This window comes from Mastigoproctus giganteus, chromosome 9, assembly GCF_048544385.1.
Source record: "Mastigoproctus giganteus isolate SK-2022 chromosome 9, ASM4854438v1, whole genome shotgun sequence".
Lineage (NCBI taxonomy): Eukaryota > Metazoa > Arthropoda > Arachnida > Uropygi > Thelyphonidae > Mastigoproctus > Mastigoproctus giganteus.
Genome location: NC_143583.1, coordinates 196687305 through 196713063, shown reverse-complemented (window position 1 = coordinate 196713063; position 25759 = coordinate 196687305). Strand labels below are relative to the sequence as shown.

Below are 25759 nucleotides of genomic sequence, written 5' to 3'. Positions count from 1 at the left end.
AGATGCATTGCAGGATCATCTAGACAAGACTACAGCAATAATTCAGACACAGCATGGGTTTGTTAAGGGAAAGTCTTATCTGACAGATTTGATAGGATATTATGATGTGGTTAACAAAGGAACTGGATGCAAAAAATAATTTTGATATCGTATATTTGGATTTCAAGAAAGCTTTTGACACTGTTGCACATGGAAGACTATTGTACAAATTGGAGCAGAATGGTATTAAGGGTAAGTTGCTACAATGGATAAAAGGATGTTTAAGTGGGAGAAGACAGAGGGTGATAATCAATGGGTGCTGCTCTTCGTGGACTAATGTTATTAGTGGAGTCCCACAGGGTTCAGTGTTTGGTCCACTGTTGTTTTGTATATTTATCAATGATATTGATGAAGGTATATCAGGCTTAATGTCGAAGTTTGCAGATGATTCAAAGGTTGGAAGGGTTGTTAATGACAGTAATGGCAGTGTGCTACTGCAACAGGATCTAGATAATTTGGGCAGATGGGCTAAGAAGTGGGAACTAAAGTTTAACCTTGACAAATGCAAAGTACTGCACATGGGTAGAAGTAACCCCCAGAGAAACGTACCAACTGTGTAGTACTACACTTAAGGTGGTAGAAAATGAAAAAGACCTGGGAGTAATTGTGCAGTCAGATATGAAGTTTTCTGAGCAATGCAGACAGGCTGCCAGGGCAGGTCATGAGGTTTTGCCAATGATATATAGGAATTTTGCTAGCAGGGAGAAGGAGGTGATTGTCCCTCTGTATAAGGCAATGGTCAGGCCACGCCTTGAGTACTGCATACAGGTCTGGAGGCCTCATTTTAGGAAGGATGTAGATTTACTTGAGCATGTACAGAGAAGGGCAATAAGATTGGTGAGGGGAATGAAGGGATCCTCTTACCAACAGAGGCTTAAGTTCTGCAAATTGCAGTGGCTGGAGACTAGGCACCTACGCAGTGATCTGATTGAGGTGTATAAGGCCTTGAATGGGTTGAGCACGCTGAATTCTGATGGGATTCTTCCACTTGTTCAGATTACGAACCTAAGGGGACATAAATTCAAATTAAGAAAAGACAGAGGTAGAATAGATGTGCGGAAATTTGCCTTTAGCCAGCGGGTGGTTAATTGCTGGAACAAATTTCCATCTGTTGTTGTGGAAGTTGATAGGTTGAATAAATTTAAGGAGGAACTGGACAGGCATTTGGAGGGAATGGTGTGATTTTTTTTTTTTTTTTTTTTTTGGCTGATGCTGCATACGCTCATACACTTGCTTTCTTGCATTACATGGCACTACTACTACTACTACAGGATCCAAGCAACCTTGGTACCACTTTTCCATTGTGGAAATATTATTATTATTATTATTATTATTATTGTTGCTCTTATATTATTTATTCCTGATTGGGGGATTCCACTCTGTGATGGGTACTGCTACCGAGTACACAGGGTGGTTGTAATGTCTGCTCTTACTGTTGGTCGAGGAAATCTCTGCCTATCCTACAGGTGTTCGGGATTGCGACTTTCTGGAGTTCCTTGTAATTTTTCTCTGGGAGACCTATTTCTGTCATGTAGTCTTTGGCACCATACCGGTGGTTGACACGATGATCGGGATGGTCGATACTTCTTCATATGCCACATCTCCTTGACCTCATGTCCCAAGTCACGTCTTATTATTATTATTGTTATTATTATTAGCCATATAGTGTAAGGAAGCCTGAGGCTTATGCTGCCCCGGCCAAAAAAAAAAATTTCCAAGTTACCCTGAGAGAGAGAGAGAGAGAGAGAGAGAGAAGTAGAGAGGAATCACCAAGAAAGAGAAGAATGATGATATCCAGCTCAGGACCCTCAGTGTGCCAAGCCCATACTCGTCAGATTTGAGCCCCTGGGGGCTCAAATCTGGCGAGTATGGTGATGAAAACTGCTCAACTGCACTTAATGAAACTGCTCAACTGCTCCCCTTGTTCATCACTCACAACTCCCACATTTTCAGCAGGAAATTCGAGATGAGATTGAAGAAAATGAATATTCAGTGACATTCGATAGCCCGTGTTTTTGTAGCACTCGAATAAATTAGACACCAAAATTTCATAGTTTTCTTCTTTCCTATTACGAAAAAAACCATGTACTACTACCTTAAATGATCGCCACACATTGTCTTTCACATTGTCTTTCACAAGTTTCCTGATTTGGGGGTTCTACGAAAATTTCTTCCTCAAGTTTGGCATATGTTAAATTAGGAAACACACTTCTCAAGTATGCAAATCCATTACCTTCTTTATCTAGTCCCTTTACGAAATTTTTCATCAATCCAAGTTTGATGTGAAGGGGTAGAAGAAGAACCTTGTTTGATTGCACTTAAGAAATATATTTTACAATACATGGTTCTGGTATGAACTTGTCCTGCTTGTCCCAATGTTGCACAACATAATGTTCTCCTGTCATGCAGCTGCCCCACAAACACAAAAAGAACAATATTTTGTGAAACCCACCCCCTGCAAATCAATAAGATCATTGCATATATTCCAACCATAATCCTATTATTTTATAGCATGTAGAATCTTAGACATACTTTCATAACTTTCTTTAAGTCCAACTGAATGAAACAGAAAATGGTGGAAATTCATTGTCATTATGGAGCAAATTAAGCTTAATTTTGAGGTACAACACCTAGTTCTTTCAGAAATCCAATAATGTCTTTGCAAAAACACATACTGTCCTCTATAGCAAAATATTTCCAAAACCTTTCCTACTTCAAGGGTTGCAAGCAGCACTCTCCTGCTCTCGAGGGGCTGTTTATGTTTGGAGGATAGATTTACAACCCTGAGAACATGTCACGATCAGTGTATAATTGGAAAACCATGGCACAGCCTACAAAAATCCTCACCAAAAATGCTGTGCGCTCTCTTCAAATTGTAAATTGTTGCATCGGAATTTGAACCTAAGAACCACTGGCAAAAATTTGATTATGTTTATCACAAGAATACTGAGGACAGATTTATTTTAACAATCACAAGCTAGTTATCTTAATTTTAGCAATTGATAATTGCTAAAATTAAGATAATTAGCTTATGATTGTTAAAATAAATCAGTATGTCATACATTACTGGCTAAATTTTGGCAAAATGTAACTCCATCTATATATATAATAACTGTGACATGATGTGAAATTATCATGGTGATTTTTGAAATCTACACATAAAAATTGGTTAAAAACAGCATTTAAGTTCTTGGAGGTAAAAATTGTGTGCTAGTGTAATCAATGGACACTGCTCTTCGTGGGCTAATGTTTATTAGTGGAATTCCCCAGGATTTGGCATTGGACCCATTGCTGTTTTCTGTATTTATCAATGATATTGATGAAGGTATATCACACTTAATATCGAAGTTTGCAGATGATATGAAAGTTGGCAGGGTTATTAATGATAGAAATGCCAGTACACGACTGCACCAGGATCTAGAAAAGTTGCGCAGATAGGCTGAGAGGTGTCAACTGAAGTTTACCATTGACAAACGCAAAGTACTGCATGTGGGTAGCAGTAACCACAGGGTAACATACCAACTGTGCAATACTACTCTCAAGGTAGTGGAGAATGAAAAAGACCTGGGGGATAATTGTGCATTCAGATATGAAGTTTTCTGAGCAGTGCAGACAGGCTGCCAGAGCAGCTCATGGGGTCTTATCAATAATATACAGGAATTCTGCTAGCAGGGGATAAGGAGATGATTATACTTTTGAATAAGACAATGGTCAGGCCTTACCTTGAGTACTGCATACAGTTCTGGAGGCCTCATTTTAGGAAGAATCTAGCACCGCTGGAACGAGTACAGAGAAGGGCAACAAGAATTGTAAGGGGGTATACAGTTCTGGAGGCCTCATTTTAGGAAGGATCTAGCACCGCTGGAACGAGTACAGAGAAGGGCAACAAGAATTGTAAGGGGGTACAAAGGGTTACCGTTACCAAGAAAGGCTTAAGTTCTGCAAATTGCAACATCTGGAACCTAGGCACCTGCAACAAGATCTTGAGGTGTATAAGGCCTTAGAGGGTTTAAGCAATCTCAATGCTGATGGGATTCTTCCTCTTGCTGAGATTACACACTTGAGGGGACATAAATTCAAATTGAGGAAAGGCAGTTGTAGAATAGATGTGCAGAAATTTGCCTTTGGCCAGCAGGGGGTTGATTACTGGAACAAACTTCCAACTGTCATTGTGGAAGTTGATAGCTTAAATAAATTCAAGAAAGAAAGAACTGTACAAACTGTTGGAGCAGATGGATGGGTAAATGGGAAGTTTTTTTTTTTTAAGGCTGATCTTACATAACTTGATGTTGTTGTTGTTGTTTGGTTTTTAGGAGCATTAGCAACTAAGGCCATATTGCTCCGGGATATGCGGTGGTCAATCCTTGACCTTTCCCATCCTCCGTATTTGGTGGTGACGGGCTCGAACCCCGGTCTAATCAAGAAGCGTGTGCTACGCACTGCTGCTCCTTCCCACCTGGCTACGGAGGCGCCACATACATAACTTGATTTCTTGCATCATGTGCCTCTACTAATGCTAATACTAGTCAGCTATCTGCTACAGACTGGTTCCATGGAGTGATTTTTTGTGGAATTTTCTCTATTAGACTGATTCAAAAATCAGCTGAATAAAGAAATCCTTCACTATCCTCACACATACCATTTTCGTTATAGCCTTCATGGAAATTTGATGAAAGTTTCCACCAAGCCCAGTTTAATGTGGAGAAGAAAGAGAGACAAGGAATCTCCTTCGGGCTTGATAAATGGCTGATGCAAAACACTTTTATGCTCTGATAATAAACTCAGTCTAACAGGATAATAAACTCAGTCTAACGGGTCTAGTGGGACAGCCAAGCCAAAGGCAGCCATAATGGATGACTTTCGCTTGTCTCTCCCACGTACATAAGAGACGTTTCATAAATTCTAGCTGTATGCCCACATCTTATAACTTTTGGTCACTACAAATGTTCCATTCATATATATCATAGTTAGAATACATCATATTCTCAGTAAAAGATATAGGCTTAAGAGAAACTAATTTCTCTTCAGCACCTACATTAGTTAATTTATATCGCTGCAATATTATATTAAAAGAAAAATAATGCTAAATCGTTCTGATGCTTACAAACCTGTTATCTTTGAGGATATTGCTCTTTTTAAGGAGACTGCACCTTGAAATTTGGAGCCTAATAGTTCAGTTTAATTTTTTGAGAGATTTATGTCTCTAATGAGGTTATTCAACCATGCTTATGATAGCAAATGAGGTGCTGATATAGGTAGCTGAAAGTTCACATCAGATTCGTGAGAACATATCAGTTCATTCTGGAATTCATCATGAAATTCTGCCTTGTTTCAAATCAATGCATCAGATGGCCTGTACTGGTAGAGTATTGTAAAGAAGTTCTGGTCACATGGTTGATGGCAGGTTGGATTTCTAGTATGTTCTAACTTAGAAGAGAAGTCAGATATATTTGTTAAAGAGAAGCAGCAGTAAATGGCATCATCATTAGTGCTGTTTGCTATCTTGTCAGTATGGCGGGAATCAACAAAGTTGCTTCCCGCCATACTGACAAGATAACAAACAGCACTAATGAATGTGTACTTTAAGTACAATACACACTAGCTGAATGGTATTTAAGTGTAGAGTTCAGCTCTTGTCCTGTCCTTATGAACGTCTCTTCAATTGGAGGAGAAAACAGTTGCCTTTAGAATTTTAATGTCATTTTTTCTCCACACACAAAAAAATTAGACTGAAGTGCTAACACACTTATGACATAAGGCAATTTCTGATTCAGTTATTTCAATTAATTAACCAAACAAAAAAACAAAAAATCAGCCATTTCAATAGCACACAAATTAAAATTATCCACAAAATCAAAAATACAAAATTTTAAAGGAGCAGCGGCAATAAATTCACTAGGTGATAGATGACTCTCATCAATCGGTGCAATACCACCACTTTGCTTATTGGAGGCTTGAAGTGGCAGAACCCATGTCTAGTCTCTAGAGCTAGGTTCTGGTCAACCCTTCCCCATCTCTTCCATCATGCAATATGATTGATGACTTTTGAGGTTATGATGAACATCGTGGCGAGATCCAATATTCCTTACATTTCGAGGGTACAGCTCTAAAACGGTGTTCAAAGGCCGGCCACTAGTTAGTACACCGGACCGAACCTATTGGTAACTCTCTAGGAGGCTTCCGGATCAGATAGTGTATAATCTTGCTACCTCTACTCTGCCAGATAGTGACTGGAGGGAGTCCGAGTAGTGTGTATGCGGATGGGGGGGGCATTGTCGAGGCCACGTTATGTCGAGGATCTGGGTATATTCTTACCATGTGTATGCCATATCCAAAAATTTCATTACTTCATACAGCATGTCCCACCCACTTTTTCTTACTATTGAATACACCATGAATTGTCAAACTAATAGAGCAAGCTTATCTGCGAAAAGATCTAAACCTCCCAAGCACTTCCTAATTCATTTCACAAATATATGTGGTCTCAATTCTAATCTCAACGATGTCCATTTCCACTTGCAGTCTGCCAAACCTTATGTACTTTTTCTGACAGAATCTCAGTTATCGGTTGTTTCAACTACTGCTCATCTCAGATGCACAAATTATTCACTGTATGATTCCTTTCGCCTCAAAGGTGTTACTTGTGCATATGTCCATTCTGATATATGCCCTGTCAGAGACTTGGCAATTTGGAATCTCCTCTCTTCAATCTTCTCTGGCTTAAAATCTCTCTACCTCATTGTGTCAAATTCATCTGTTGTCTCTACCGTTCTCCCAACTCCACTAATCACTTGGAGCTCTTTGACTTCCTCCCTTTGCAACTGTTGTACTCCAATATGAATTCCACTCCCTGGACCTAAGTCCATCCGTGGAATTTTCAGCCAGTAAAGCCAGTTGCAACTAGGCTTTACATACCAACCAAGAAATACTGTTCAAGGTTTAGGCCTAAATGGATGTCAGATGATCTGATAAGGCATATGGCAGAGAAGAAACATGCATGGGATACATACAAATTAACACATGACACAGAAGCCTATGATAGATACAAGTTGATCTGTAACCAAGTTACAAAGGAGGTTAGGCAGGTGAAGGCAGATTACGAGAAATCTTTGGCAAGGGATGCAAAGAAAAACAGCAAAGAGTTCTTTACTTATGTAAACTCTAGAAGGAAGGGGATGAATCAGATTGGACCACTTGATATCGATGGGTCAACTGTTCATGATCCTGCTCAGGTAGCTAACAAACTAAATGAATATTTTGCATCGACATTCACACATGAGGAATTATTTAGCGAGGGGAAAGCCAGAGGTGTATTCAACTCTAGCAGTAAGCTAGCGAATCTTGTAATAACTGAGAGTAAAGTGGAGGAGAAATTGTTGAAGATAAACACAAGAAAGGCACCCGGGGTGGATGGGATCTATCCAGTTATATTAAAGGAGGCAGCAGAGGAAGTAAGCAAACCCTTAGCCATAATTATGAGAGCTTCCTTGGACTCAGGGGAGGTACCCACAGACTGGAGATGTGCAAATGTCACCCCAATTCACAAAGGAGGATCAAAGGCTGACACAAGTAATTATAGACCTGTGAGCTTAACTTCTGTTCCAGGAAAATTAATGGAGGCACTAGTTAAAGAAGCAATACAGGATCATTTAGACAAGACTTCAGTTATAGCTCGGACACAGCATGGTTTTGTTAAGGGGAAGTCTTGCCTGACCAATTTGATTGAATACTATGATGCAGTCACAAAGGAACTGGATGCAGGGAATAACTTTGATATTATATACTTGGATCTTAGAAAGTTGTTGTTGTTGTTGTTGTTTTTTGGTGCAAGGGCTGCTTAGGCCATATTGCACCTATCATCGTTATGAATGTTAAATATGCATGGTGATTGTGATGGCATTACTCAAAAACGATCATATAATTTGATCTTTTTTGTGAAGTGAAAGAACTCCAGTAGATTAGCGTCGTTACCTATGATGTGGCAGAGTGTCAAAGGTTCTTTAAGGTTTGGCAGAAAGCTAAAAGAGACTTGGCGGGCAGTGGTGTATAAAGTACACTCAATAAGAATATGCTTTATTGTGAGTGGACAGCTGCACTGTGTGCATTGTGGAGGATCATTACCTGTGAGGAGATAAAGGTGGGTAAGATGACTGTGGCCAATTCGTGCTCTAGTTAAAATTACTTCTTCCCTCCTGTTTATACGGAAACTGGAGGTCCACAGTTGCAGTTCAGGTTTTATTTGGCGGAGTTTATTGTGTGTTTGGGCTTGCCATTGAATTCTCCATTGTTCTTTACACATTCTTCGAATGTTACTTTTGTAGTCAAGATATGGGACGTAAAGCTGTGATAATTCTCTGTCTGATGGATGTTTAGTGGAATAGTCTGCACGTTCGTTTCCTTGTATCCCAGCATGGCCTGGGATCCAACAGAAAATGGCCACTCGTTGGAGTTCTTGAAGATGCATCAGTTTGGATTTTATGAGCTTTATTAAAGGATGTGTTTTAGAAGAATTGTTCTGTAAAGCTATAATCGCACTCTGGGAGTCCATATATATCATGCTTTTATGAATGGTCAGATGGAGGATATTTTCCACTGCAAGTTTGATGGCGTATAATTCAGCTGTATAGCTGCTGCATTCATTGGGAAGTGATATGGAGAAGGTTTTATGAGGGAAAACGGCTGATGCACCCACTCCACTCTCAGATTTTGATCCGTCAGTATATATTTTTGAAAAATGGAGATAATTTTGTGTATGGGCTATATGGAGTTGTTGTATATTAACATTTGCAAGAGAGTGTTTTCCCCAGTTTAGAAAATAATTGTCACAGAGTGGCTTAATAGACCTCCATGGGGGATCCGTACTGTTTAAATCTTGAAGAACTTTATCGGGATCTATATTCCAAGTTTCTGATAATGCTTGAGCTCTGAGAGCAAAAGGCTGAATTGCTCTAGGTTTATTTCTATAGAATGTTGTGAACTGTGGGTCGTTAAGTATCAGCCTAATGGGATGGGTAGGTAGACTTTGGATTTTAGTTGTATAGTTAAGAATTAACATCTTTCTCCTGAGAGTTAGAGGAAGTTCATGAGCATCAATATAAAGACTTTGAACTGGTGAAGTTCTATAAGCGCCTATAGAAATCCTCAGGGCAGAGTGTTGAACTGGTGCAAGTCGCGCTAGCACGCTTTCCCTGGCAGAATCATACACCGGGGCACCGTAATCAAGCGAGATCTGATTAGGGCTCTATACAAATGCAGTAACGTGTACAGATCTGCACCCCATGATGTAGAAGAAATGACTCTGAGTATGTTCATTTTTTTCAGGCACAACGTCTTTAGATGTTTAACGTGCTCTATGAAGTTCAACTTACTATCAAAAGTCAGACCAGGCAGACGAATGCTGCTCACAACTGAGACAGGCTGATTTGTTAAGTGTACTTCTGGATCTGGATGCATCTTCCTTTTTTCACAAAAGTGAACTACTTTAGATTTTGAACAAGAGAGTCGATACCCATTCTGTGCCATGCATAACTGAATATTATTAATTGAAATTTGGAGCTGCCGCTCAATGAAAGTCATGTTTTGAGAACTGCAAGAAAAAGTGAGATCATCAGCATAGAGGTATGAATTCACAGTGCTGGGCATATATTTAGTCATATGGTTTATTCTTATTGCGAATAAGGTGGCACTGAGCACAGAGCCTTGTGGGACCCCTTCTTCTTGTATATATTTTTGAGAGAGAACTTGTTGGTATCGGACTTGAAAAGATCTGTGCTGAAGGAAATTCAATATGAAGTATGGTAAGTGGCCTCTCAGGTCAAGGGAATGCAGATCTCTTAGGATACAAAAACGCCATGTGGTGTTGAAGGCTTTTTCTACATCAAGGCATACCATGATGAGATGCTCATTTCGAATGAATGCATTCCTGATGTTTGTTTCCACTTTGACCATGAGATCCAGGGCTGATCGATTTTTCCTGAATCCAAATTGATTGTCAGAAATTATATTTTTAGAGTCGAGAAACCAAGTAAGTCGACGGTGAATTATTTTTTCCAGGGTTTTGCTTAAGCAGCTGGTGAGAGAAATAGGTCTATAGTTTTCAGGAATGGAATGATCTTTTCCTGGGTTCGGAATTGCTATTATATAGGAGTGGTGACAGGAACTGGGGAAACAATGTTCAAGAAAGATGCGATTGAAAAAAGTGAGCAGTTAACAGACCGATTCTTTATTTAAGTGTTGGAGCATTATGTAGTATATTCCGTCGGGGCCTGCAGCACTGTGTTTTGAGCTAGATATGGCTTCTTGAAGTTCAAGCATTGTAAGCGGCTGATTATAAGGTAAAGTACATTTACTCGTACATCTGAAGTTCAGTTTGAATTTTTCAGCTAATACTTTGATCTTCTGGAATGATAGATCATATGCTGTTGAGGCAGATAACTGTGAAAAAACAGTCCCTAGGGCATTTGCTATATCTGTAGGAGAAGAAAGATCCTGTCCATTCCAGTTGAGAATTGGAGAGGATAATTGGGGATCTTTGCCACTTAGTTGTTTTATTTTCCGCCATATTATTCTTGAATCAGTATTTTTATTAATCGAGCTCGCAAATAGAATCCAAGATTCTCTTTTAGCTTTCTTCCTAATGTGATGGGCCTTGGCTCTGAGTCTCTTGTAGTTTATAAGATTGGCAGTGGTGGGATATTTTTGAAACCGATTAAATGCTTGGTTTTTCTCTTTTTTTGCACCTCTGCACTCTTCGTTCCACCAATAGTTTATGGTTCTATGGGTTGTTGACTGTGATTGTGGAATCGCAGCGCATGCAGCAGCCAGTATTTGTCTCATGATGTGATCAGTAGCTCTGTCAATAGGACAGGTTTCGATTATCTGTTCATCAAAGGACACTCGGGAAGTGAATTTTGCCCAATCTGCTCTGTGAAATTTCCATTTTACGTAGTTTTGGGAAATTATTGAATGTCCTGTTTGAATCTTACATTTTAGCCGAAAGTGATCACTATTTAGCGGGTTGTCGAGGGCCGTCCACTCAATACTAGGGAAGAGGATCGGAGAGCATATCGAAAGGTCTATTGCAGAAGTTCTACCCGTAGAGAGATGGATGTAAGTTGGCAAGCCAGTATTTAGTATAGTCAGATTTTGTCTGTCAGCAAGCTGTTCGATAAGTTGTCCTCGTCCATCTGCATTGGGAGAACCCCACAATGGATGGTGTCCATTGAAGTCACCCAATAAACAGATAGGGGTTGGCAACTGCCGAATAAGATCTTCTAGTTCATGGATGGTATAAGAGTGATTGGGCGATAGGTAGATAGAAACAATTGTCAAAGTAATACCAATCACAATACGTGTTGCAACAGCTTCGATGAAGGTTTGTAATGGAATTAATCTGCAAGGTACTCGTGAGTCTATGAGTATGGCTACCCCTCCATGAGCATTATTTGTAGCAGTTCTGTCTTTTCTAAAGAGTGCATAATTCTTAACTGAGAGTGATACATGACATGTTAAATTTGTCTCTTGTAGGCAGATGCCTATGGGATGGTAACGATCAATTAACTCGTGGATATCATCAATGTTACTGCGAATTCCTCTACAGTTCCACTGTATGATTTGGTGCATTATTTGGTTTTGTTACTTGAGGAAGATTCTGAGTCTTTTTTATTCCCAGGCTGTTTGTGGCGGTCGAGTTTCATTTTCTCTTTTCTTGGAAAGGTTGGGCGTCCGGTATCCATGTCATCTTCTGCATGAAGATCTAGGATAGGTTCATTTGGGTCAGTATTGTTATCAGTGTCCATATTTACTGAAGTGATATTGTTTGTCTTCCTATTTGTAACTGAGTCGGTTTTTGACTTTGAAATATCTGATGGTCTATGTGGGGTTGCTGGTGGGACTGTGACAGGGGTGTTGTTGGCTCTATCTACTACCTTTTGCTCTTTTGGAGTCTGTTTCATTGATGGTGACAGTACAGATCGGGCCCAGTCTGCAATCGACATGGTTGGAGGAACTGATACTTCAGTTTGTGTTGCTGTTGTTTGGTATTTTTGCATTGCTGCTGCATATGTGTTCTTAGGTGCGTTAAGCATAATTTGCTTTCTTGCCTCTTGGTATGTAACTTTTCGTTCTACCCTGTACTTTTGGATTTTTTTTTCAGTTTTCCATAGATCGCATGACTTGGAGTAGGCTGGATGCATGCCTTTGCAATTCAGACAGTGCGGTGTTTTGGCGTCACAGTCTGTGTGCGAATGTTCTTTCGACCCACAGTTTGGGCAGACTGGATCTCCTTGACAAGCCATTTGTGCGCGACCAAATTTTTGGCACTTGTAGCATCTTATAGGATTCGGGATAAAGGGTCGTACTCGGCAGTTGAGATAGCCGGCTTTGACACTGGATGGCAAGATAGGTGTTCCGAATGTCAGGATGATGTTGCGGGTGGGAACAAGTTCTCCATCTTTCCTGATCATGATGCGTTTGGCTTGTATCACTTTCTGATGTTTGAGTTCTTGGGCCAGTTCATCTTCTGTTACATTTATCAGATCCCACTCTGCAATTACTCCCTTGGAAGTATTTAGTGTTGCATGAGGGGTAACTTGAATGGGTAGTCCGCCAAATATTGTTAGTTTCAACAGTCTCTGAATGTGCATGACTCACTGTTTCTACCAAGAGGTCTCCAGATCTTAGTCTTCTCACCATTTTGGGAGAGCCCGCCACATTTTCCAAATATTTTTGTATAAGAAATGGTGAGAGAGTGCTCATAGATTTGTCCAACATTTCTAGGCAAAATGATATATCTCTTTTGGGAATGTAAGATAAGGAATGATGGGCATTCCTGTTGGTCTGTGTCTGTATGCAGTCGTTTAGACTTTGTTACATCGTGAGAAATTTCATGATCAGCATTGTTGATGGTACTGGATAAGTGCCTAGGCTGCTCAAGCTCTGGGTAATTGTCGTAGTCCATGTTAGGCTCCTTTTTGCCCTGGGAGGTTGACTTTCCCTCCCAAGTTTCCGGCCCCGCCACGGGGAGGCAGGAGCAGTGCCGCAAGGAGGCCAAGCGGTTAGATAAGTTAGTTGGTTAGTAAAATAGAGTAAATATATGTAATGAAAAAGAAAGGTGAGTTTCCTTCCTTGTTCTTACTTGTGATTTTTCAAGTATAGAACTGAATTATAAATGAACTTCCAGTAAAAAACGATATAACTTAAAATAAACTTTTATCACTGGGAAAGATCCCTATATATTCGCACTTTGAACGCTTGATCTCGAATTTGCTTGGCACCCGGGGCCATCTTAGAAAGGCTTTTGATACTGTTGCACATGCAAGACTGCTGCACAAATTGGAGCAGTGTGACATTGGAGGCAAATTGCTGCTGTGGATAAAGGGGTGGCTGTGGGAGAGAAGACAGAGAGAGTGGTAATCAATGGACACTGCTCGTCGTGGGCTAATGTTATTAGTGGAGTCCCTCAGGGCTAAGTGTTGGGTCCATTATTGTTTTCTGTATTCATAAATGATATTGATGATGGTATATCAAGCTTAATGTCAAAGTTTGCAGATGATACAAAGGTAGGCAGGGTTGTCAAGGACACTACTGACACTATGCTGCTGCTGCAACAGGATCTGGAAAGGTTGAGCAGATGGGCTGAGAGGTGGCAAATGAAGTTTAACATTGACAAATATAAAGTACTACACATGGGAAACAGCAACCCCAGAGCAACGTATCAACTCTGTGGTACTATACTGACAGTGCTAGAGAATGAAAGGGACTTGGGGGTGGTTGTGCAGGCAGATATGAAGTTCTCTGAGCAGTGCAGACGGGCTGCAAGAGTAGCTCATGGTGTATTGTCAATGATATATAGGAATTTTTCTAGCAGGGATAAGGAGGTGATTATTCCCTTCTTTAAGGCAATGGTCAGGCCACACCTAGAGTACTGTAGACAGGTCTGGAGGCCTCATTTCAAGAAGGATGTAGAGCTGCTGGAACGAGTACAGAGAAGGGCAACAAGATTAGTGAATGGAACAAAGGGGTGCTCTTACGAAGAAAGGCTTAAGTTTTGCAAATTACAGTGTCTGGAGACTAGGCACCAGCGAGGTGATCTGATAGAGGTGTATAAAGCCTTGAATGGTTTGAGCATGCTCAAGGCAGATGGGATTCTTCCTCTCATTCAGAATAATCACCTGAGAGGGCATAAATTCAAATTGAGGAAAGACAGATGTAGGATAGACGTGCGGAAATTTGCCTTTAGCCAGCGGGTGGTTGGTTGGTGGAACAGACTTCCACCCCTTGTCGTGGAAGTTGATAGCCTAAATAAGTTTAAGGCTCAGCTGAACAGGTATTTTGAACGAACAGAAGGGTGAAGTGGAAGTGGTTTCTTTTTTTTTTTTTTTTATTTATTTATTTATTTATTTTTTTTTTTTATTTTTTTTTTTTTTTTTTGGCTGATGCTGCATAAGCTTGCTTTCTTGCATCAAATGCCTCTACTAATGCTAATGCTCCAGGTCCAAATGATATTTCTCCACTCGTTCTCAAAATCTGTGCTGCTGAACTTACTCCTATTCTTTGCCGCCTTTTTTTCACTTTCTTATTCCAAAGGTGTTTTTCCTTCTGCTTGAAAATTTGCTCATATCCAGCCAGTTCCTAAAAAGGATGACAAATCTCTCCCATCCAATTATCGTCCCATTGCAATTACTTCTACTCTTTCTAAAGTAATGGAGAAATCAATTAACTGCCAACTCTTAAACTACCTAGAAACCTTCCGTCTGATCAATGATCGCCAGTATGGATTCTGTCACTGTCGATCCACTGGTGATATTCTGGCTTATGTTACCCATTTATGGACTAATTCAATGGAAAGGTTCGGTGAAACACAAGTAGTTGCTCTTGACATGTCAAAGGCTTTCAATCGTGTTTGGCATAAAGGTCTTTTAAACAAGCTTCCATCTTATGGTTTGCCAACCGGTTTTTTGTAATTGGTTATCCAGTTTTCTCTCTGATCGCTCACTGAGGGTGATTGTAGATGGCTCTCTGTCTCCTAACTTCTCCACCAATGCCGGGGCGCCTCCGTAGCCAGGTGGGAAGGAGCAGCAGTGCGTAGCACACGCTTCTTGATTAGACCGGGGTTCGAGCCCGTCACCACCAAATACGGAGGATGCGGAAAGGTCAGGGAATGACCACCGCACCGGAGCAATATGGCCTTAGTTGCTAATGCTCCTAAAAACCAAATAACAACAACAACAAATGCCGGTGTCTCCCAAGGTTCAGTTCTTTCCTCCACTGTTTTCCTCTTGTATATTAATGACCTTCTTCCATTGACTGGAAATCCTATCCATAGTTTTGCCGATGATAGCACATTGCATTCCACTTTCCATTTTGAGAAAAATTGCCCTGCTCAATCAACTTCAACTTCTCGAAAATGTGCTACCAATTCCTTAAATGCTGATCCTCAGATAATTCTCCAGTGGGGCAAAGACAACTTAGTTGATTTTAACCCTTCTAAAACTCAGTCTTGTCTTATAGCTCGCAAAAAGGATTCTTCTGCTCCTATGCTTATCTTTGGTGACACTCTGATTTCTAGGCAAAATGATATATCTCTTTTGGGGATTACCCTGACTTCTAATCTCTCTTGGCACAAGCACATTACAAATATTGCTTCCTCTGCATCTAAAAAACTTGGTTTTCTCTTTCGCTCTCGGCGTCACTTTTCTTCCAAACAGCTGCTCACCCTGTATAAATTGCAAATCCTCCCTATCATGGAATATTGTTCCCACATCTGGGGTGGTGCCTCCAAAACCTCTCTCAGGCTTCTTGATTGATTCCATTCAGAAGAGGGAGGGTAGGTTAATTAATGATTCATCTCTAACAGTCTCTCTCCACTCGCTGTCTCATAGACGTACTGTTTCTGCTGCATGCCTCTTCTGCAGATACTTCCATGGGCACTGTTCTTCTGAACTGGCTTCTATTATTCCCACTCTCTCTTTCAAAACAGTTCGAACATGTGCAGCCACCAGCCAACATCCATTTAGTATCCAACTTCAAACTCACAGAACCAACTTTTCATCTTCCTCGTTTATTCATTCAACTGCCGTTTTCTGGAACAACCTTCCTTCATACGTATTTCCTGAAAATTACAGTCTACAGAAGTTCAAGTTCAATTTCAACAAATATCTTCTTTCGTATTCTCAACCTTCAACCGAAGCACAGTACTAAGTACTATAGGGTCTAATACCTCTAGTGTTTGGGGTCTACATGAAAAAAAAAAAAAAAAAAAATGCACCAATAAAAATGACTGTATTACAAAAGCTTGTGCATGTAACGAGAAGTAACAGTACTTGATGTGACAAGTGGAAAAAGATGATCTATTAATGCTAGCCATCACAACTAAGTCTTGGATGCAAAATGATGAGGCACAACAAAGTTGCTGTTCTTTTTGGTACAGCAACATTGGCAAATGACATTATTCACAAAAATGATGAATGATGGAAATATTACTGTGATTTTCATAAAATGGGATACAAATTAGCAAATAATCAACTAAAGCTACATAAAGGTAAAATGAAAACAAAAAAAAAAAAAAAAAAAACACTTGTACAACGTTCAGTTAAAAATATAGTTTGTCGATCTTTTGAATGTAAACCAGGTATGTATAATTAAGTAAGAAGTAATTCTTACAGTTTGGGACTTGTATGAATATGCCTAAATGGAAACCTCAATCCCAAAAGTTTTTGTCAAAGCATAAATTACTTTAATACTGTGGATAGATGAGAAATAAGAAGAAATTTATAGTAATGGACTCAAATTTCTTTATTATGCATAAGCGGTAAGTTTTAACACATACATCTGGAAAAAGAAAAAATAGGTTTGACCAGCTTGAAGTGTATAGTGAATGGGTGCTAGCTGACTGATGCACTTTTGGAATGGCTTGAAAGATAAAGGTACATATGCCAAATGAGAAGAATGGTGCTACTTTAAATACATGACAAAACAGACATGCATTAGAAGAGGACATTAGGGATTATATCAGAATGTTGCAAGTGAGAAAGATCCTAATTAATTTGACTGCTCTTCTTAGACAGAGTAAAGAATAGTGATAGTAATTTTAACTTTTATGGCACATGGGCAACTTGTAAACCAAAAGTAAAAAACATTAAAAAAAGTCAATGGTAACCTAAAAATAAATTTATCATGTCAAAAGATATTAAAATCAAAATGCAATAACAATTAATAAAACCTACCAAAAAAAAAGTGTATATAATAACTATTAAAAATAAATAAATAATAATAATAATAAAATAAAAAATAAAAAATATATATATATATATTTTTATTGAAGTTTATGATTCACAAAAATTTAAAAACTTCAGCCAAGCTATCTTTTTCAGACAAAATCTGAGCGAATGTACAAGGCTCAAAGGATCAAAAGATAGTTGCTAAAACATTATGGCATGCAAAGATAAAATTTGGACATTCAATAAAAAATGTGCTTGATAGTTAAAATGGTGTCACAGTGCTTATAGCAGAAAGGAATGTGAAGACTGTGTTCTATCCAGAGCCAAGGTAAAACAACTACCTTTATGATTCCTGGGCAGATTAGACTGCCATAGTTTGATTACAGGCTTAATCTGAAATAATTTGTTTCAAATCTGTTCATGACACAAATGTTGCTATTGGTGAAAACAGTTTATTTCATATTGCTTTCCAATAGCCTATATAGGAGAATAACAAGCAAGGGTTATTAAGGGTCACTGCTGATTTCACTGTGGTATCTGCCAAATCACTTTCTGTGATTATAATGTGGCTGGATATCCAGCAGAAACAAATATCAAAATTGGAATCTAAGAGATAATGTAGCCTCCGTTGTACACAGGCAAGACTGAGTGAGGGTTATACCTGATCACTGATAAAGCTGCAGTGAACTTAGAGAATCAGTATATAATGCATTTTTGGTGGTGGCAGATTTCTATGTGGGCCCAAGCTAACTCTATAGCGGCAGCTCTGCAGTATACATGCTAATTCCAGGGAGAATGTGCATGATTATCATAATGTCTGGAAAGACAGCGACAGATCCCATAGACAGTTCTGACTTCGAGCCATCTGTATAAATTGGCAAGAAGTCAGAACTCCCAAATTCCTTTCTTCTACTAGTGACTTTAGTTCAACTCCAAGTGTATAAGTTATTTTGGGGTTACTGTTCCCTAGGTGTAAAGCAAACTGCCACTTTTCTAACCATCCCTGAAGTCTATCTAGGTCACTCTGAAGAAGCTCTGCTTGGCAGTGATCATTAACTACTCTACAAATCTTTTCATCATCTGCAAATTTAGTCATCACACCCTCTATCCCTTCATCAATGTCATTTAAGAAAATCAAGAACAACAGTGGTTCCAATACTGATCCCTGGGGAACCCCATCTGAGGAATTACCACAATCCTACACCTCCTGCCCTGAAGCCATCCTGCTATCCATCTAAGGATTTTCCCTGTGATTCCAACCAGTTCCACTTATAAAGTAACCACTCATGTGGGACTGAGTCAAATGCTTTGCTGAAATCTAAATAAACAACATCGAAATTATTCCCTAAATCCAGCTCATGAGTGACTCTGTCAAAATAGCTAATCAGATTTGTTATACATGATTTTCCCTTTACAAAACCATGCTGCACATCCTTCAAAATTCCATTCCATTTCTATCTAATGATCCTGAATTCCACCCTTGATCATTACCTCCATGATTTTCCTTACTACTGAAGTTAGACTGACCGGTCGGTAGTTTCCTACTACCCTCTTAGAACCACCTTTATGTATTGCAATATATTGGCACTTTTTCCAGTCCAACAGAATCTCTCTTTCTCCTGAGTCCAGTGATGCTCTCATAATTAGCCTCAATGGTTCAATACACTCACCTGCCACCTCCCTTAAAATTATAGGGTCTATGCCATCAACCCCAGGAGCCTTACTCACCTGTAAGCTCAAACGTTTTTTCATTAAATAATTATGTAAAATTTCAATATTGTTAATTACATATTTTTCAACTTCACTCCCATAATTTTTCATTGACAAAGGGTTTTTCCTTCTGTAAATATCAATGCAAAGTAATTGTTGAGTTCATCTGCAACATCATTTTGGGTATCTAATACTATCCCACATCCATTACATAAGGGTCCGATCTGATTTCAAACTTTATAACAGTATTAGTGCAAAAGGTAATTTCTATTCATATTTTTATTTCTTTTCATTCCCAATAGGAAATGCAATTTTACACATAGACATTAACAATGAGTTATTTAGCATATCTATCAATATCTCAATATATGTGACATATAAAAAATATAACAATATCTCAATATGCAATATACATGATGTATATTTAGAAACAAAATCACAGAGAATTTATGATCTTTTCTAAATAAGAAAAATAAGCGAAATTAATATATTACCAGCTCTTGAACTCGGAAGTGAAACATCAGACATAATAAATACACCAGCATTATTCAAAACCATTTCAGTATTTATGCCTCCACCAGGTCCACAACCTAAGTCATGAGATTCCATCTCTTTAAACATCTGTCAATTGAAATAAAACAAACTATATATATATTTTTTTCATCTACAACTTAAATATCCAAAGAGAAATATTTGCACAAAATATTTACTCAAACAAATATTTGCTCAAAATCCAAAATTTAATATATGTTTACCAAAACTATAAACATATATTAAATATATGATAATTACATAATTATTAAAAATAATATACAAGTACTCTTAAAATCTTTCTAACACATATGGTTTGCAGATAAATGTACTTGTAAAACCAGATCTGTAATTCATCAAATTTTACTTTTTACCCAAAATCTAAATGTTGCAATACTATAGTGTTAGCATTAGCATTAGCATTAGTAGAGGCATTTGATGCAAGAAAGCAAGCTTATGCAGCATCAGCCAAAAAAAAAAAAAAAAACCCACTTCCACTTCACCCCTCTGTTCGTTCAAAATACCTGTCCAGCTGAGCCTTAAACTTATTTAGGCTATCAACCTCCACCACAAGGGATGGCAGTATGTTCCACCAACCAACCACCCGCTGGCTAAAGGCAAATTTCCGCATGTCTATCCTACATCTGTCTTTCCTCAATTTGAATTTATGCCCTCTCAGGTGATTTTTCTGAGCTAGAGGAAGAATCCCATCAGCATTGAGCATGCTTAAACCATTCAAGGCTTTATACACCTCTATCAGATCACCTCGCTGGTGCCTAGTCTCCAGACACTGTAATTTGCAAAACTTAAGCCTTTCTTCGTAAGAGCACCCCTTTGTTCCATTCACTAATCTTGTTGCCCTTCTCTGTACTCGTTCCAGCAGCTCTACATCCTTCTTGAAATGAGGCCTCCAGACCTGTATACAGTACTCTAGGTGTGGCCTGACCATTGCCTTATACAATGGAATAATCACCTCCTTATCCCTGCTGGAAAAATTCCTGTATATCATTGACAATACTCCATGAGCTACTCTTGCAGCCCGTCTGCACTGCTCAGAGAACTTCATATCTGCCTGCACAATCACCCCCAAGTCCCTTTCATCCTCTACCACTGTCAGTGTAGTACCACAGAGTTGATACGTTGCTCTGGGGTTGCTTTTTCCCATGTATAGTACTTTACATTTGTCAATGTTAAACTTCATTTGCCACCTCTCAGCCCATCTGCTCAACCTTTCCAGATCCTGTTGCAGCAGCATAGTGTCAGTAGTGTCCTTGACAACCCTGCCAACCTTTGTATCATCTGCAAACTTGGACATTAAGCTTGATATACCATCATCAATATCATTTATAAATACAGAAAACAATAATGGACCCAACACTGAGCCCTGAGGGACTCCACTAATAACATTAGTCCACGATGAGCAGTGTCCATTGATTACCACTCTCTGCCTTCTCCCCCTCAACCACCCCTTTATCCATAGCAGCAATTTGCCTCCAATGCCACACTGCTCCAATTTGTGTAGCAGTCTTCCATGTGCAACAGTATCAAAAGCCTTTCTAAGATCCAAGTATATAATATCAAAGTTATTCCCTGCATCCAGTTCTTTTGTGACTGCATCATAGTATCCAATCAAGTTGGTCAGGCAAGACTTCCCCTTAACAAAACCATGCTGTGTCTGAGCTATAACTGAAGTCTTGTCTAAATGATCCTGCAGTGCTTCTTTAACCAGTGCCTCCATTAATTTTCCTGGAACAGAAGTTAAGCTCACAGGTCTATAATTACTTGTGTCAGCCTTTGATCCTCCTTTGTGAATTGGGGTCACATTTGCACATGTCCAGTCTATGGGTACCTCCCCTGAGTCCAAGGAAGCTCTCATAATTATGGCTAAGGGTTTGCTTACTTCCTTTGCTGCCTCCTTTAATATAACTGGATAGATCCCATCCACCCCGGGTGCCTTTCTTGTGTTTATCTTCAACAGTTTCTCCTCCACTTTACTCCCAGTTATTTCAAGATTCTGTAGCTTACTGCTAGAGTTGAATACACCTCTGGCATTCCCCTTGCTGAATAACTCCTCATGTGTGAATGTTGATGCAAAATATTCATTTAGTTTGTTAGCTACCTGAGCAGGATCATCAACAGTTGACCCATCAATATCAAGTGGACCAATCTGATTCATCCCCTTCCTTCTAGAGTTTACATAAGTAAAGAACTCTTTGCTGTTTTTCTTTGCATCCCTTGCCAAGGATTTCTCGTAATCTGCCTTCGCCTGCCTAACCTCCTTTGTAACTTGGTTGCGTATCAACTTGTATCTATCATAGGCTTCTGTGTCATGTGTTAATTTGTAAGTATCCCATGCATTTTTCTTCTCTGCCATATGCCTCATTATTTCATCTGACATCCATTTTGGCCTAAACCTTGAACAATATTTCTTAGTTGGTATGTAAAGCCTAGTAGCTTCCAAGATAAGTTCTTTGAATGCTTCCCATTTTGAATTTGCTGTTGGTAACATCATCAGTTGGTCCCACTGTATAGAATTTAAATACTGTCTCAGTCCATCATAGTCGCCTTTACGGAAGCAATAACCCTTCCCTTTACCCCTAATGGTAGTTACCTCTTTCAGTAAATCCCACTTCAGCACACTGTGATCACTGCCACCTAGTGGTTCATTTATCTGCAGATTCTGAATGCATGAAGAATCACTGCTGATAATCAAATCAAGAGTATTACTCCCTCTAGTTGCCTCCCGAACATGCTGATGTAGAAAACAATCATCCAATAAATCCACAAAAGCCCTGCTAGTGTGTGAGTAACCAGCCCCCAAATTCCAGTCAATATCTGGGAAATTAAAATCTCCCATTATAAGACTCTCTGATTTACTGGCCCACTCTATTTCCCTGTACAGTTCCTTATTATACTCATCAGAGTCATTAGGCCTATAGCACACTCCTACTCTCAATTTTGATCTCCCAATGCTTATGTCACACCAAACCGACTCAACACTGCACTGTCCAGCGATGTCGACTGGCTTCACTTCCTTGGTTTTTATGTGTTTCTTAACTAATAGCATAACCCCTCCTCCTTTCCTATCCTGTCTATCCTTTCTGTAGACGTTGTACTCCCCAAATTCCAGTTCTGCATTCCTTATATCTGTGTGACACCACGTCTCTGATATCCCAACAATATCTGCCTTTGATGTTTTGAGCAATACCTCAAATTCATCAAATTTATTTACCAAACTCCTAGCATTGGTGTACACGCAAGTATACCTGCACCTGTTTCTATTCTTAGCTACCCTAACACAACCCATGTGTTTACTTGTACCGCAATGGCTCCCAGCAGTCTCTGAAATACCATGCATCTTGTTTTTCAGGCTTCTGCTCATTCTAATAGAAGCAGTGCAAGAATCTCTTTCACCTCTGCCAGTGGCTACTGTCAATCTATTGGTCTTTGTCTCCCCCCAAGCTAGCAGTTTTCCGACCCACCTAACACTGCCTCGATAGCATCAGCAAATATTCTTGCACCCTTTCTATTTAAGTGTATCCCATCCCTGTAGAAGCAATCTCTCCTGTTAACAAGTACAGTCCAGGCTGAAAAAAATTCTACCCCTTGAGCCTTGCACAATCTTTCCAGGGCCGAATTGATCGACAAGGCTCTCATCATATACTCCCTCCTATCGTGTTATAACAAAGCAACATTGGCTAGTGTACTACTGTACTAAAATGCCAAAATTATACTGAAGTTCTGTGCACTAGGTTTTTTTTTTATATTTTTAATTTGTTGGGGCATCTTAGTCAACTGACAAATGGAACTAGGTAGGTAGGTAGGTAGGTCTGGTACATGGCATTTCTATTAATAATAATTCACAATATATTTATCCCTGGGGGGGGGATTTCAAAGGCCCAGCAGGTTGCTAACTGGTTGGAACATAGCAATGAATTCTCCATCCTTTCATGGTTGCTGCCATTTCACCTAATCTCAATCCAATTGAGTATATTTGGGAACTATGGGAAAAGGACATTCAATGCTACTACCATCCATCTAACAACATTTACAGAAATTTGGGTCTAATGTCAGCAAGTATCTTCTGTCTTCTCAAGTTAGAACTCACACATGGTCTAAGAACTGTAGGGTCTAATACCTTTAGTGTTTGCAGTTTTTATGTATTAAAAAAAAAAAAAAACATGCTGTTATTACGGAAATGTTTATAAAATTTATTTTGCCAATGAAGGAATAAAATAAATAAATAACGCTCATTAAAAATCTATAAAATTTATTCAATTCACAATATTACCTATACTTTTGTACTACGAAAAAAATAGCCTTAAATTTGTCAATTTTTTGTCAATATTAAAAAAAAGTACCATGGGGAATTTTTTTAATAATGGGGAAAGCTCTTCACTGTCCCCCCCTCTCCCAAAGTGGAGAGTATTCTGTACCTAATGATCTCCACTGTTCTGGAATTTATTTATTTATTTTGAAAAAACCATGATGATGTGCACACAAAACTAACAGGTGGTCAGGCCAAACAGTATTTATTTTATAAACAACTCAATCCATAAAAATTATAATATCAATTTGAAATAGACACATACAGGCAGCTACAAACAGTTTAGTAACTATGAGTTGAACAATTGTAAATTCTCAAAATATACAGACAACATATGCATTATCAAGGTTGACAGGACAGCTATTTCAGAACCGGTTTGTCACATGGCCCATGGTCACTTCACATAAAAAAAACGGGAAATACAAGGAATTATTTTGAAACAAATTAATACCATAATAGCAATACGATGGAAGAAAAGAATATAATTTTAAAAAATATAAAAACTAATGAGAGCATAAAGAATAACCAATTCACTATTGTTTGTTTGTTATTTGATTTTTAGGAGCATTAGCAACTAAGGCCATATTGCTCCGCGATATGCGGTGGTCATTTCGTGACCTTTCCGCATCCTTCGTATTTGGTGGTGACGGGCTCGAACCCCGGTCTAATCAAGAAGCGTGTGCTACGCACTGCTGCTCCTTCCCACCTGGCTACGGAGGCGCCACCAATTCACTAAGATTGAATGTAAGTAAATATTTCAAGCTTTTTTGAGAGAGAGAGAGAGAGAGAGAGAGAGAGAGAGAGAGAATTTAAGGTGCCTCCAGCTTAGGATGCCCTTCATTCTTGTTTACTTCCTAGCATGACCATGGTTAAATTTATGAAAACTCTTGAGCTACATTGTGACAGTGAGATACAGGTAAGTTTAATGAACATGGCATGTAACTTCCTCATCAAGTTTGTGAAACCCAGGCACCAGATTTCTTTGATAGCAAATCAGAAATTTTAAAAATCATGACACTAATTTTCCATGTTACTGATAGTAGTAGCACAGAGGAATACTTTGCATTTAGAAATGAATATGAAATATTGTTTGATTTTTTTAATTACCAGGATGACAGGTATTCCACTGGGTTGCTGTCAAAAATTTAGGAGTTCTGTGTTAGCATGAAACATTTATATAGAAAACTTACAACAAATGCTGCAAGTAACTTTCTAGTTGGCAATACTGATGCTAGCCTTTAAAATCTGGAACTGGAAAGTGGGAAAGAGTACCATAGGATTTGAAATTTTTTTTACAGTAGCCTAGGGAGATAGCACAAATTTAGAAATAAATGTATAAACTTTATATTGTAATGTTAAATATAGTATATTTTCCTCCACAGCTGCTACTAAAATTTTGGATCTCTCCCCTCAAGAAAAAATAGTTCAGTGTAACTTGGAAAATATACATCAGAACAGTTATTAACACTACTACTGCAAACCTCCTAGATATTGACTGACAGATTAATTTAGACATATGAGCATATAGTTGAAAACCAGGTTTCTAAAAACCATTAATGAATTACTATAATGTAGGTAGAATAAAACTGTCAATGTAGGATAGTGATGATTCTTGGCATCACAATGAATAGTCCCAGTCTAAATAAGCAGCCGCCCATACCTCTTCCATAGTTCATTACTAGTACTATGCCATCCAAGAATTAAGTTCAAACATATTGAAAAATGCTTTACACAAAAAACAACATAAAAATGATAAATAATGTATAGCTTCACACAACATTTGGTGTTTGTTGTTGGTATACCAGGCTGTTGAGCTGCAGTTCGGTACAAAATATGGATAGGAGTGGCCGAAAGTGCTAGTCCCAAAGGACTCGCACTTTGGCCACTCCTATCAATACCTAAACCTAAAACCATCAGCAAAGATGACTGTAGT

General features: G+C 38.9%; 1 protein-coding gene across 1 annotated transcript in view; it reads right to left on the bottom strand.

Annotated features, from left to right (window-relative positions):
* The window catches only part of LOC150081006 (venom factor-like), a 785003-nt gene that overhangs the window by 540541 nt on the left and 218703 nt on the right, over positions 1-25759 (bottom strand). The window contains exon 15 of the mRNA XM_090382066.1: positions 19463-19589. Within this exon, the coding sequence (XP_090238192.1) occupies positions 19463-19589 (127 nt within the window). The remainder of the gene's footprint in view (positions 1-19462; positions 19590-25759) is intronic.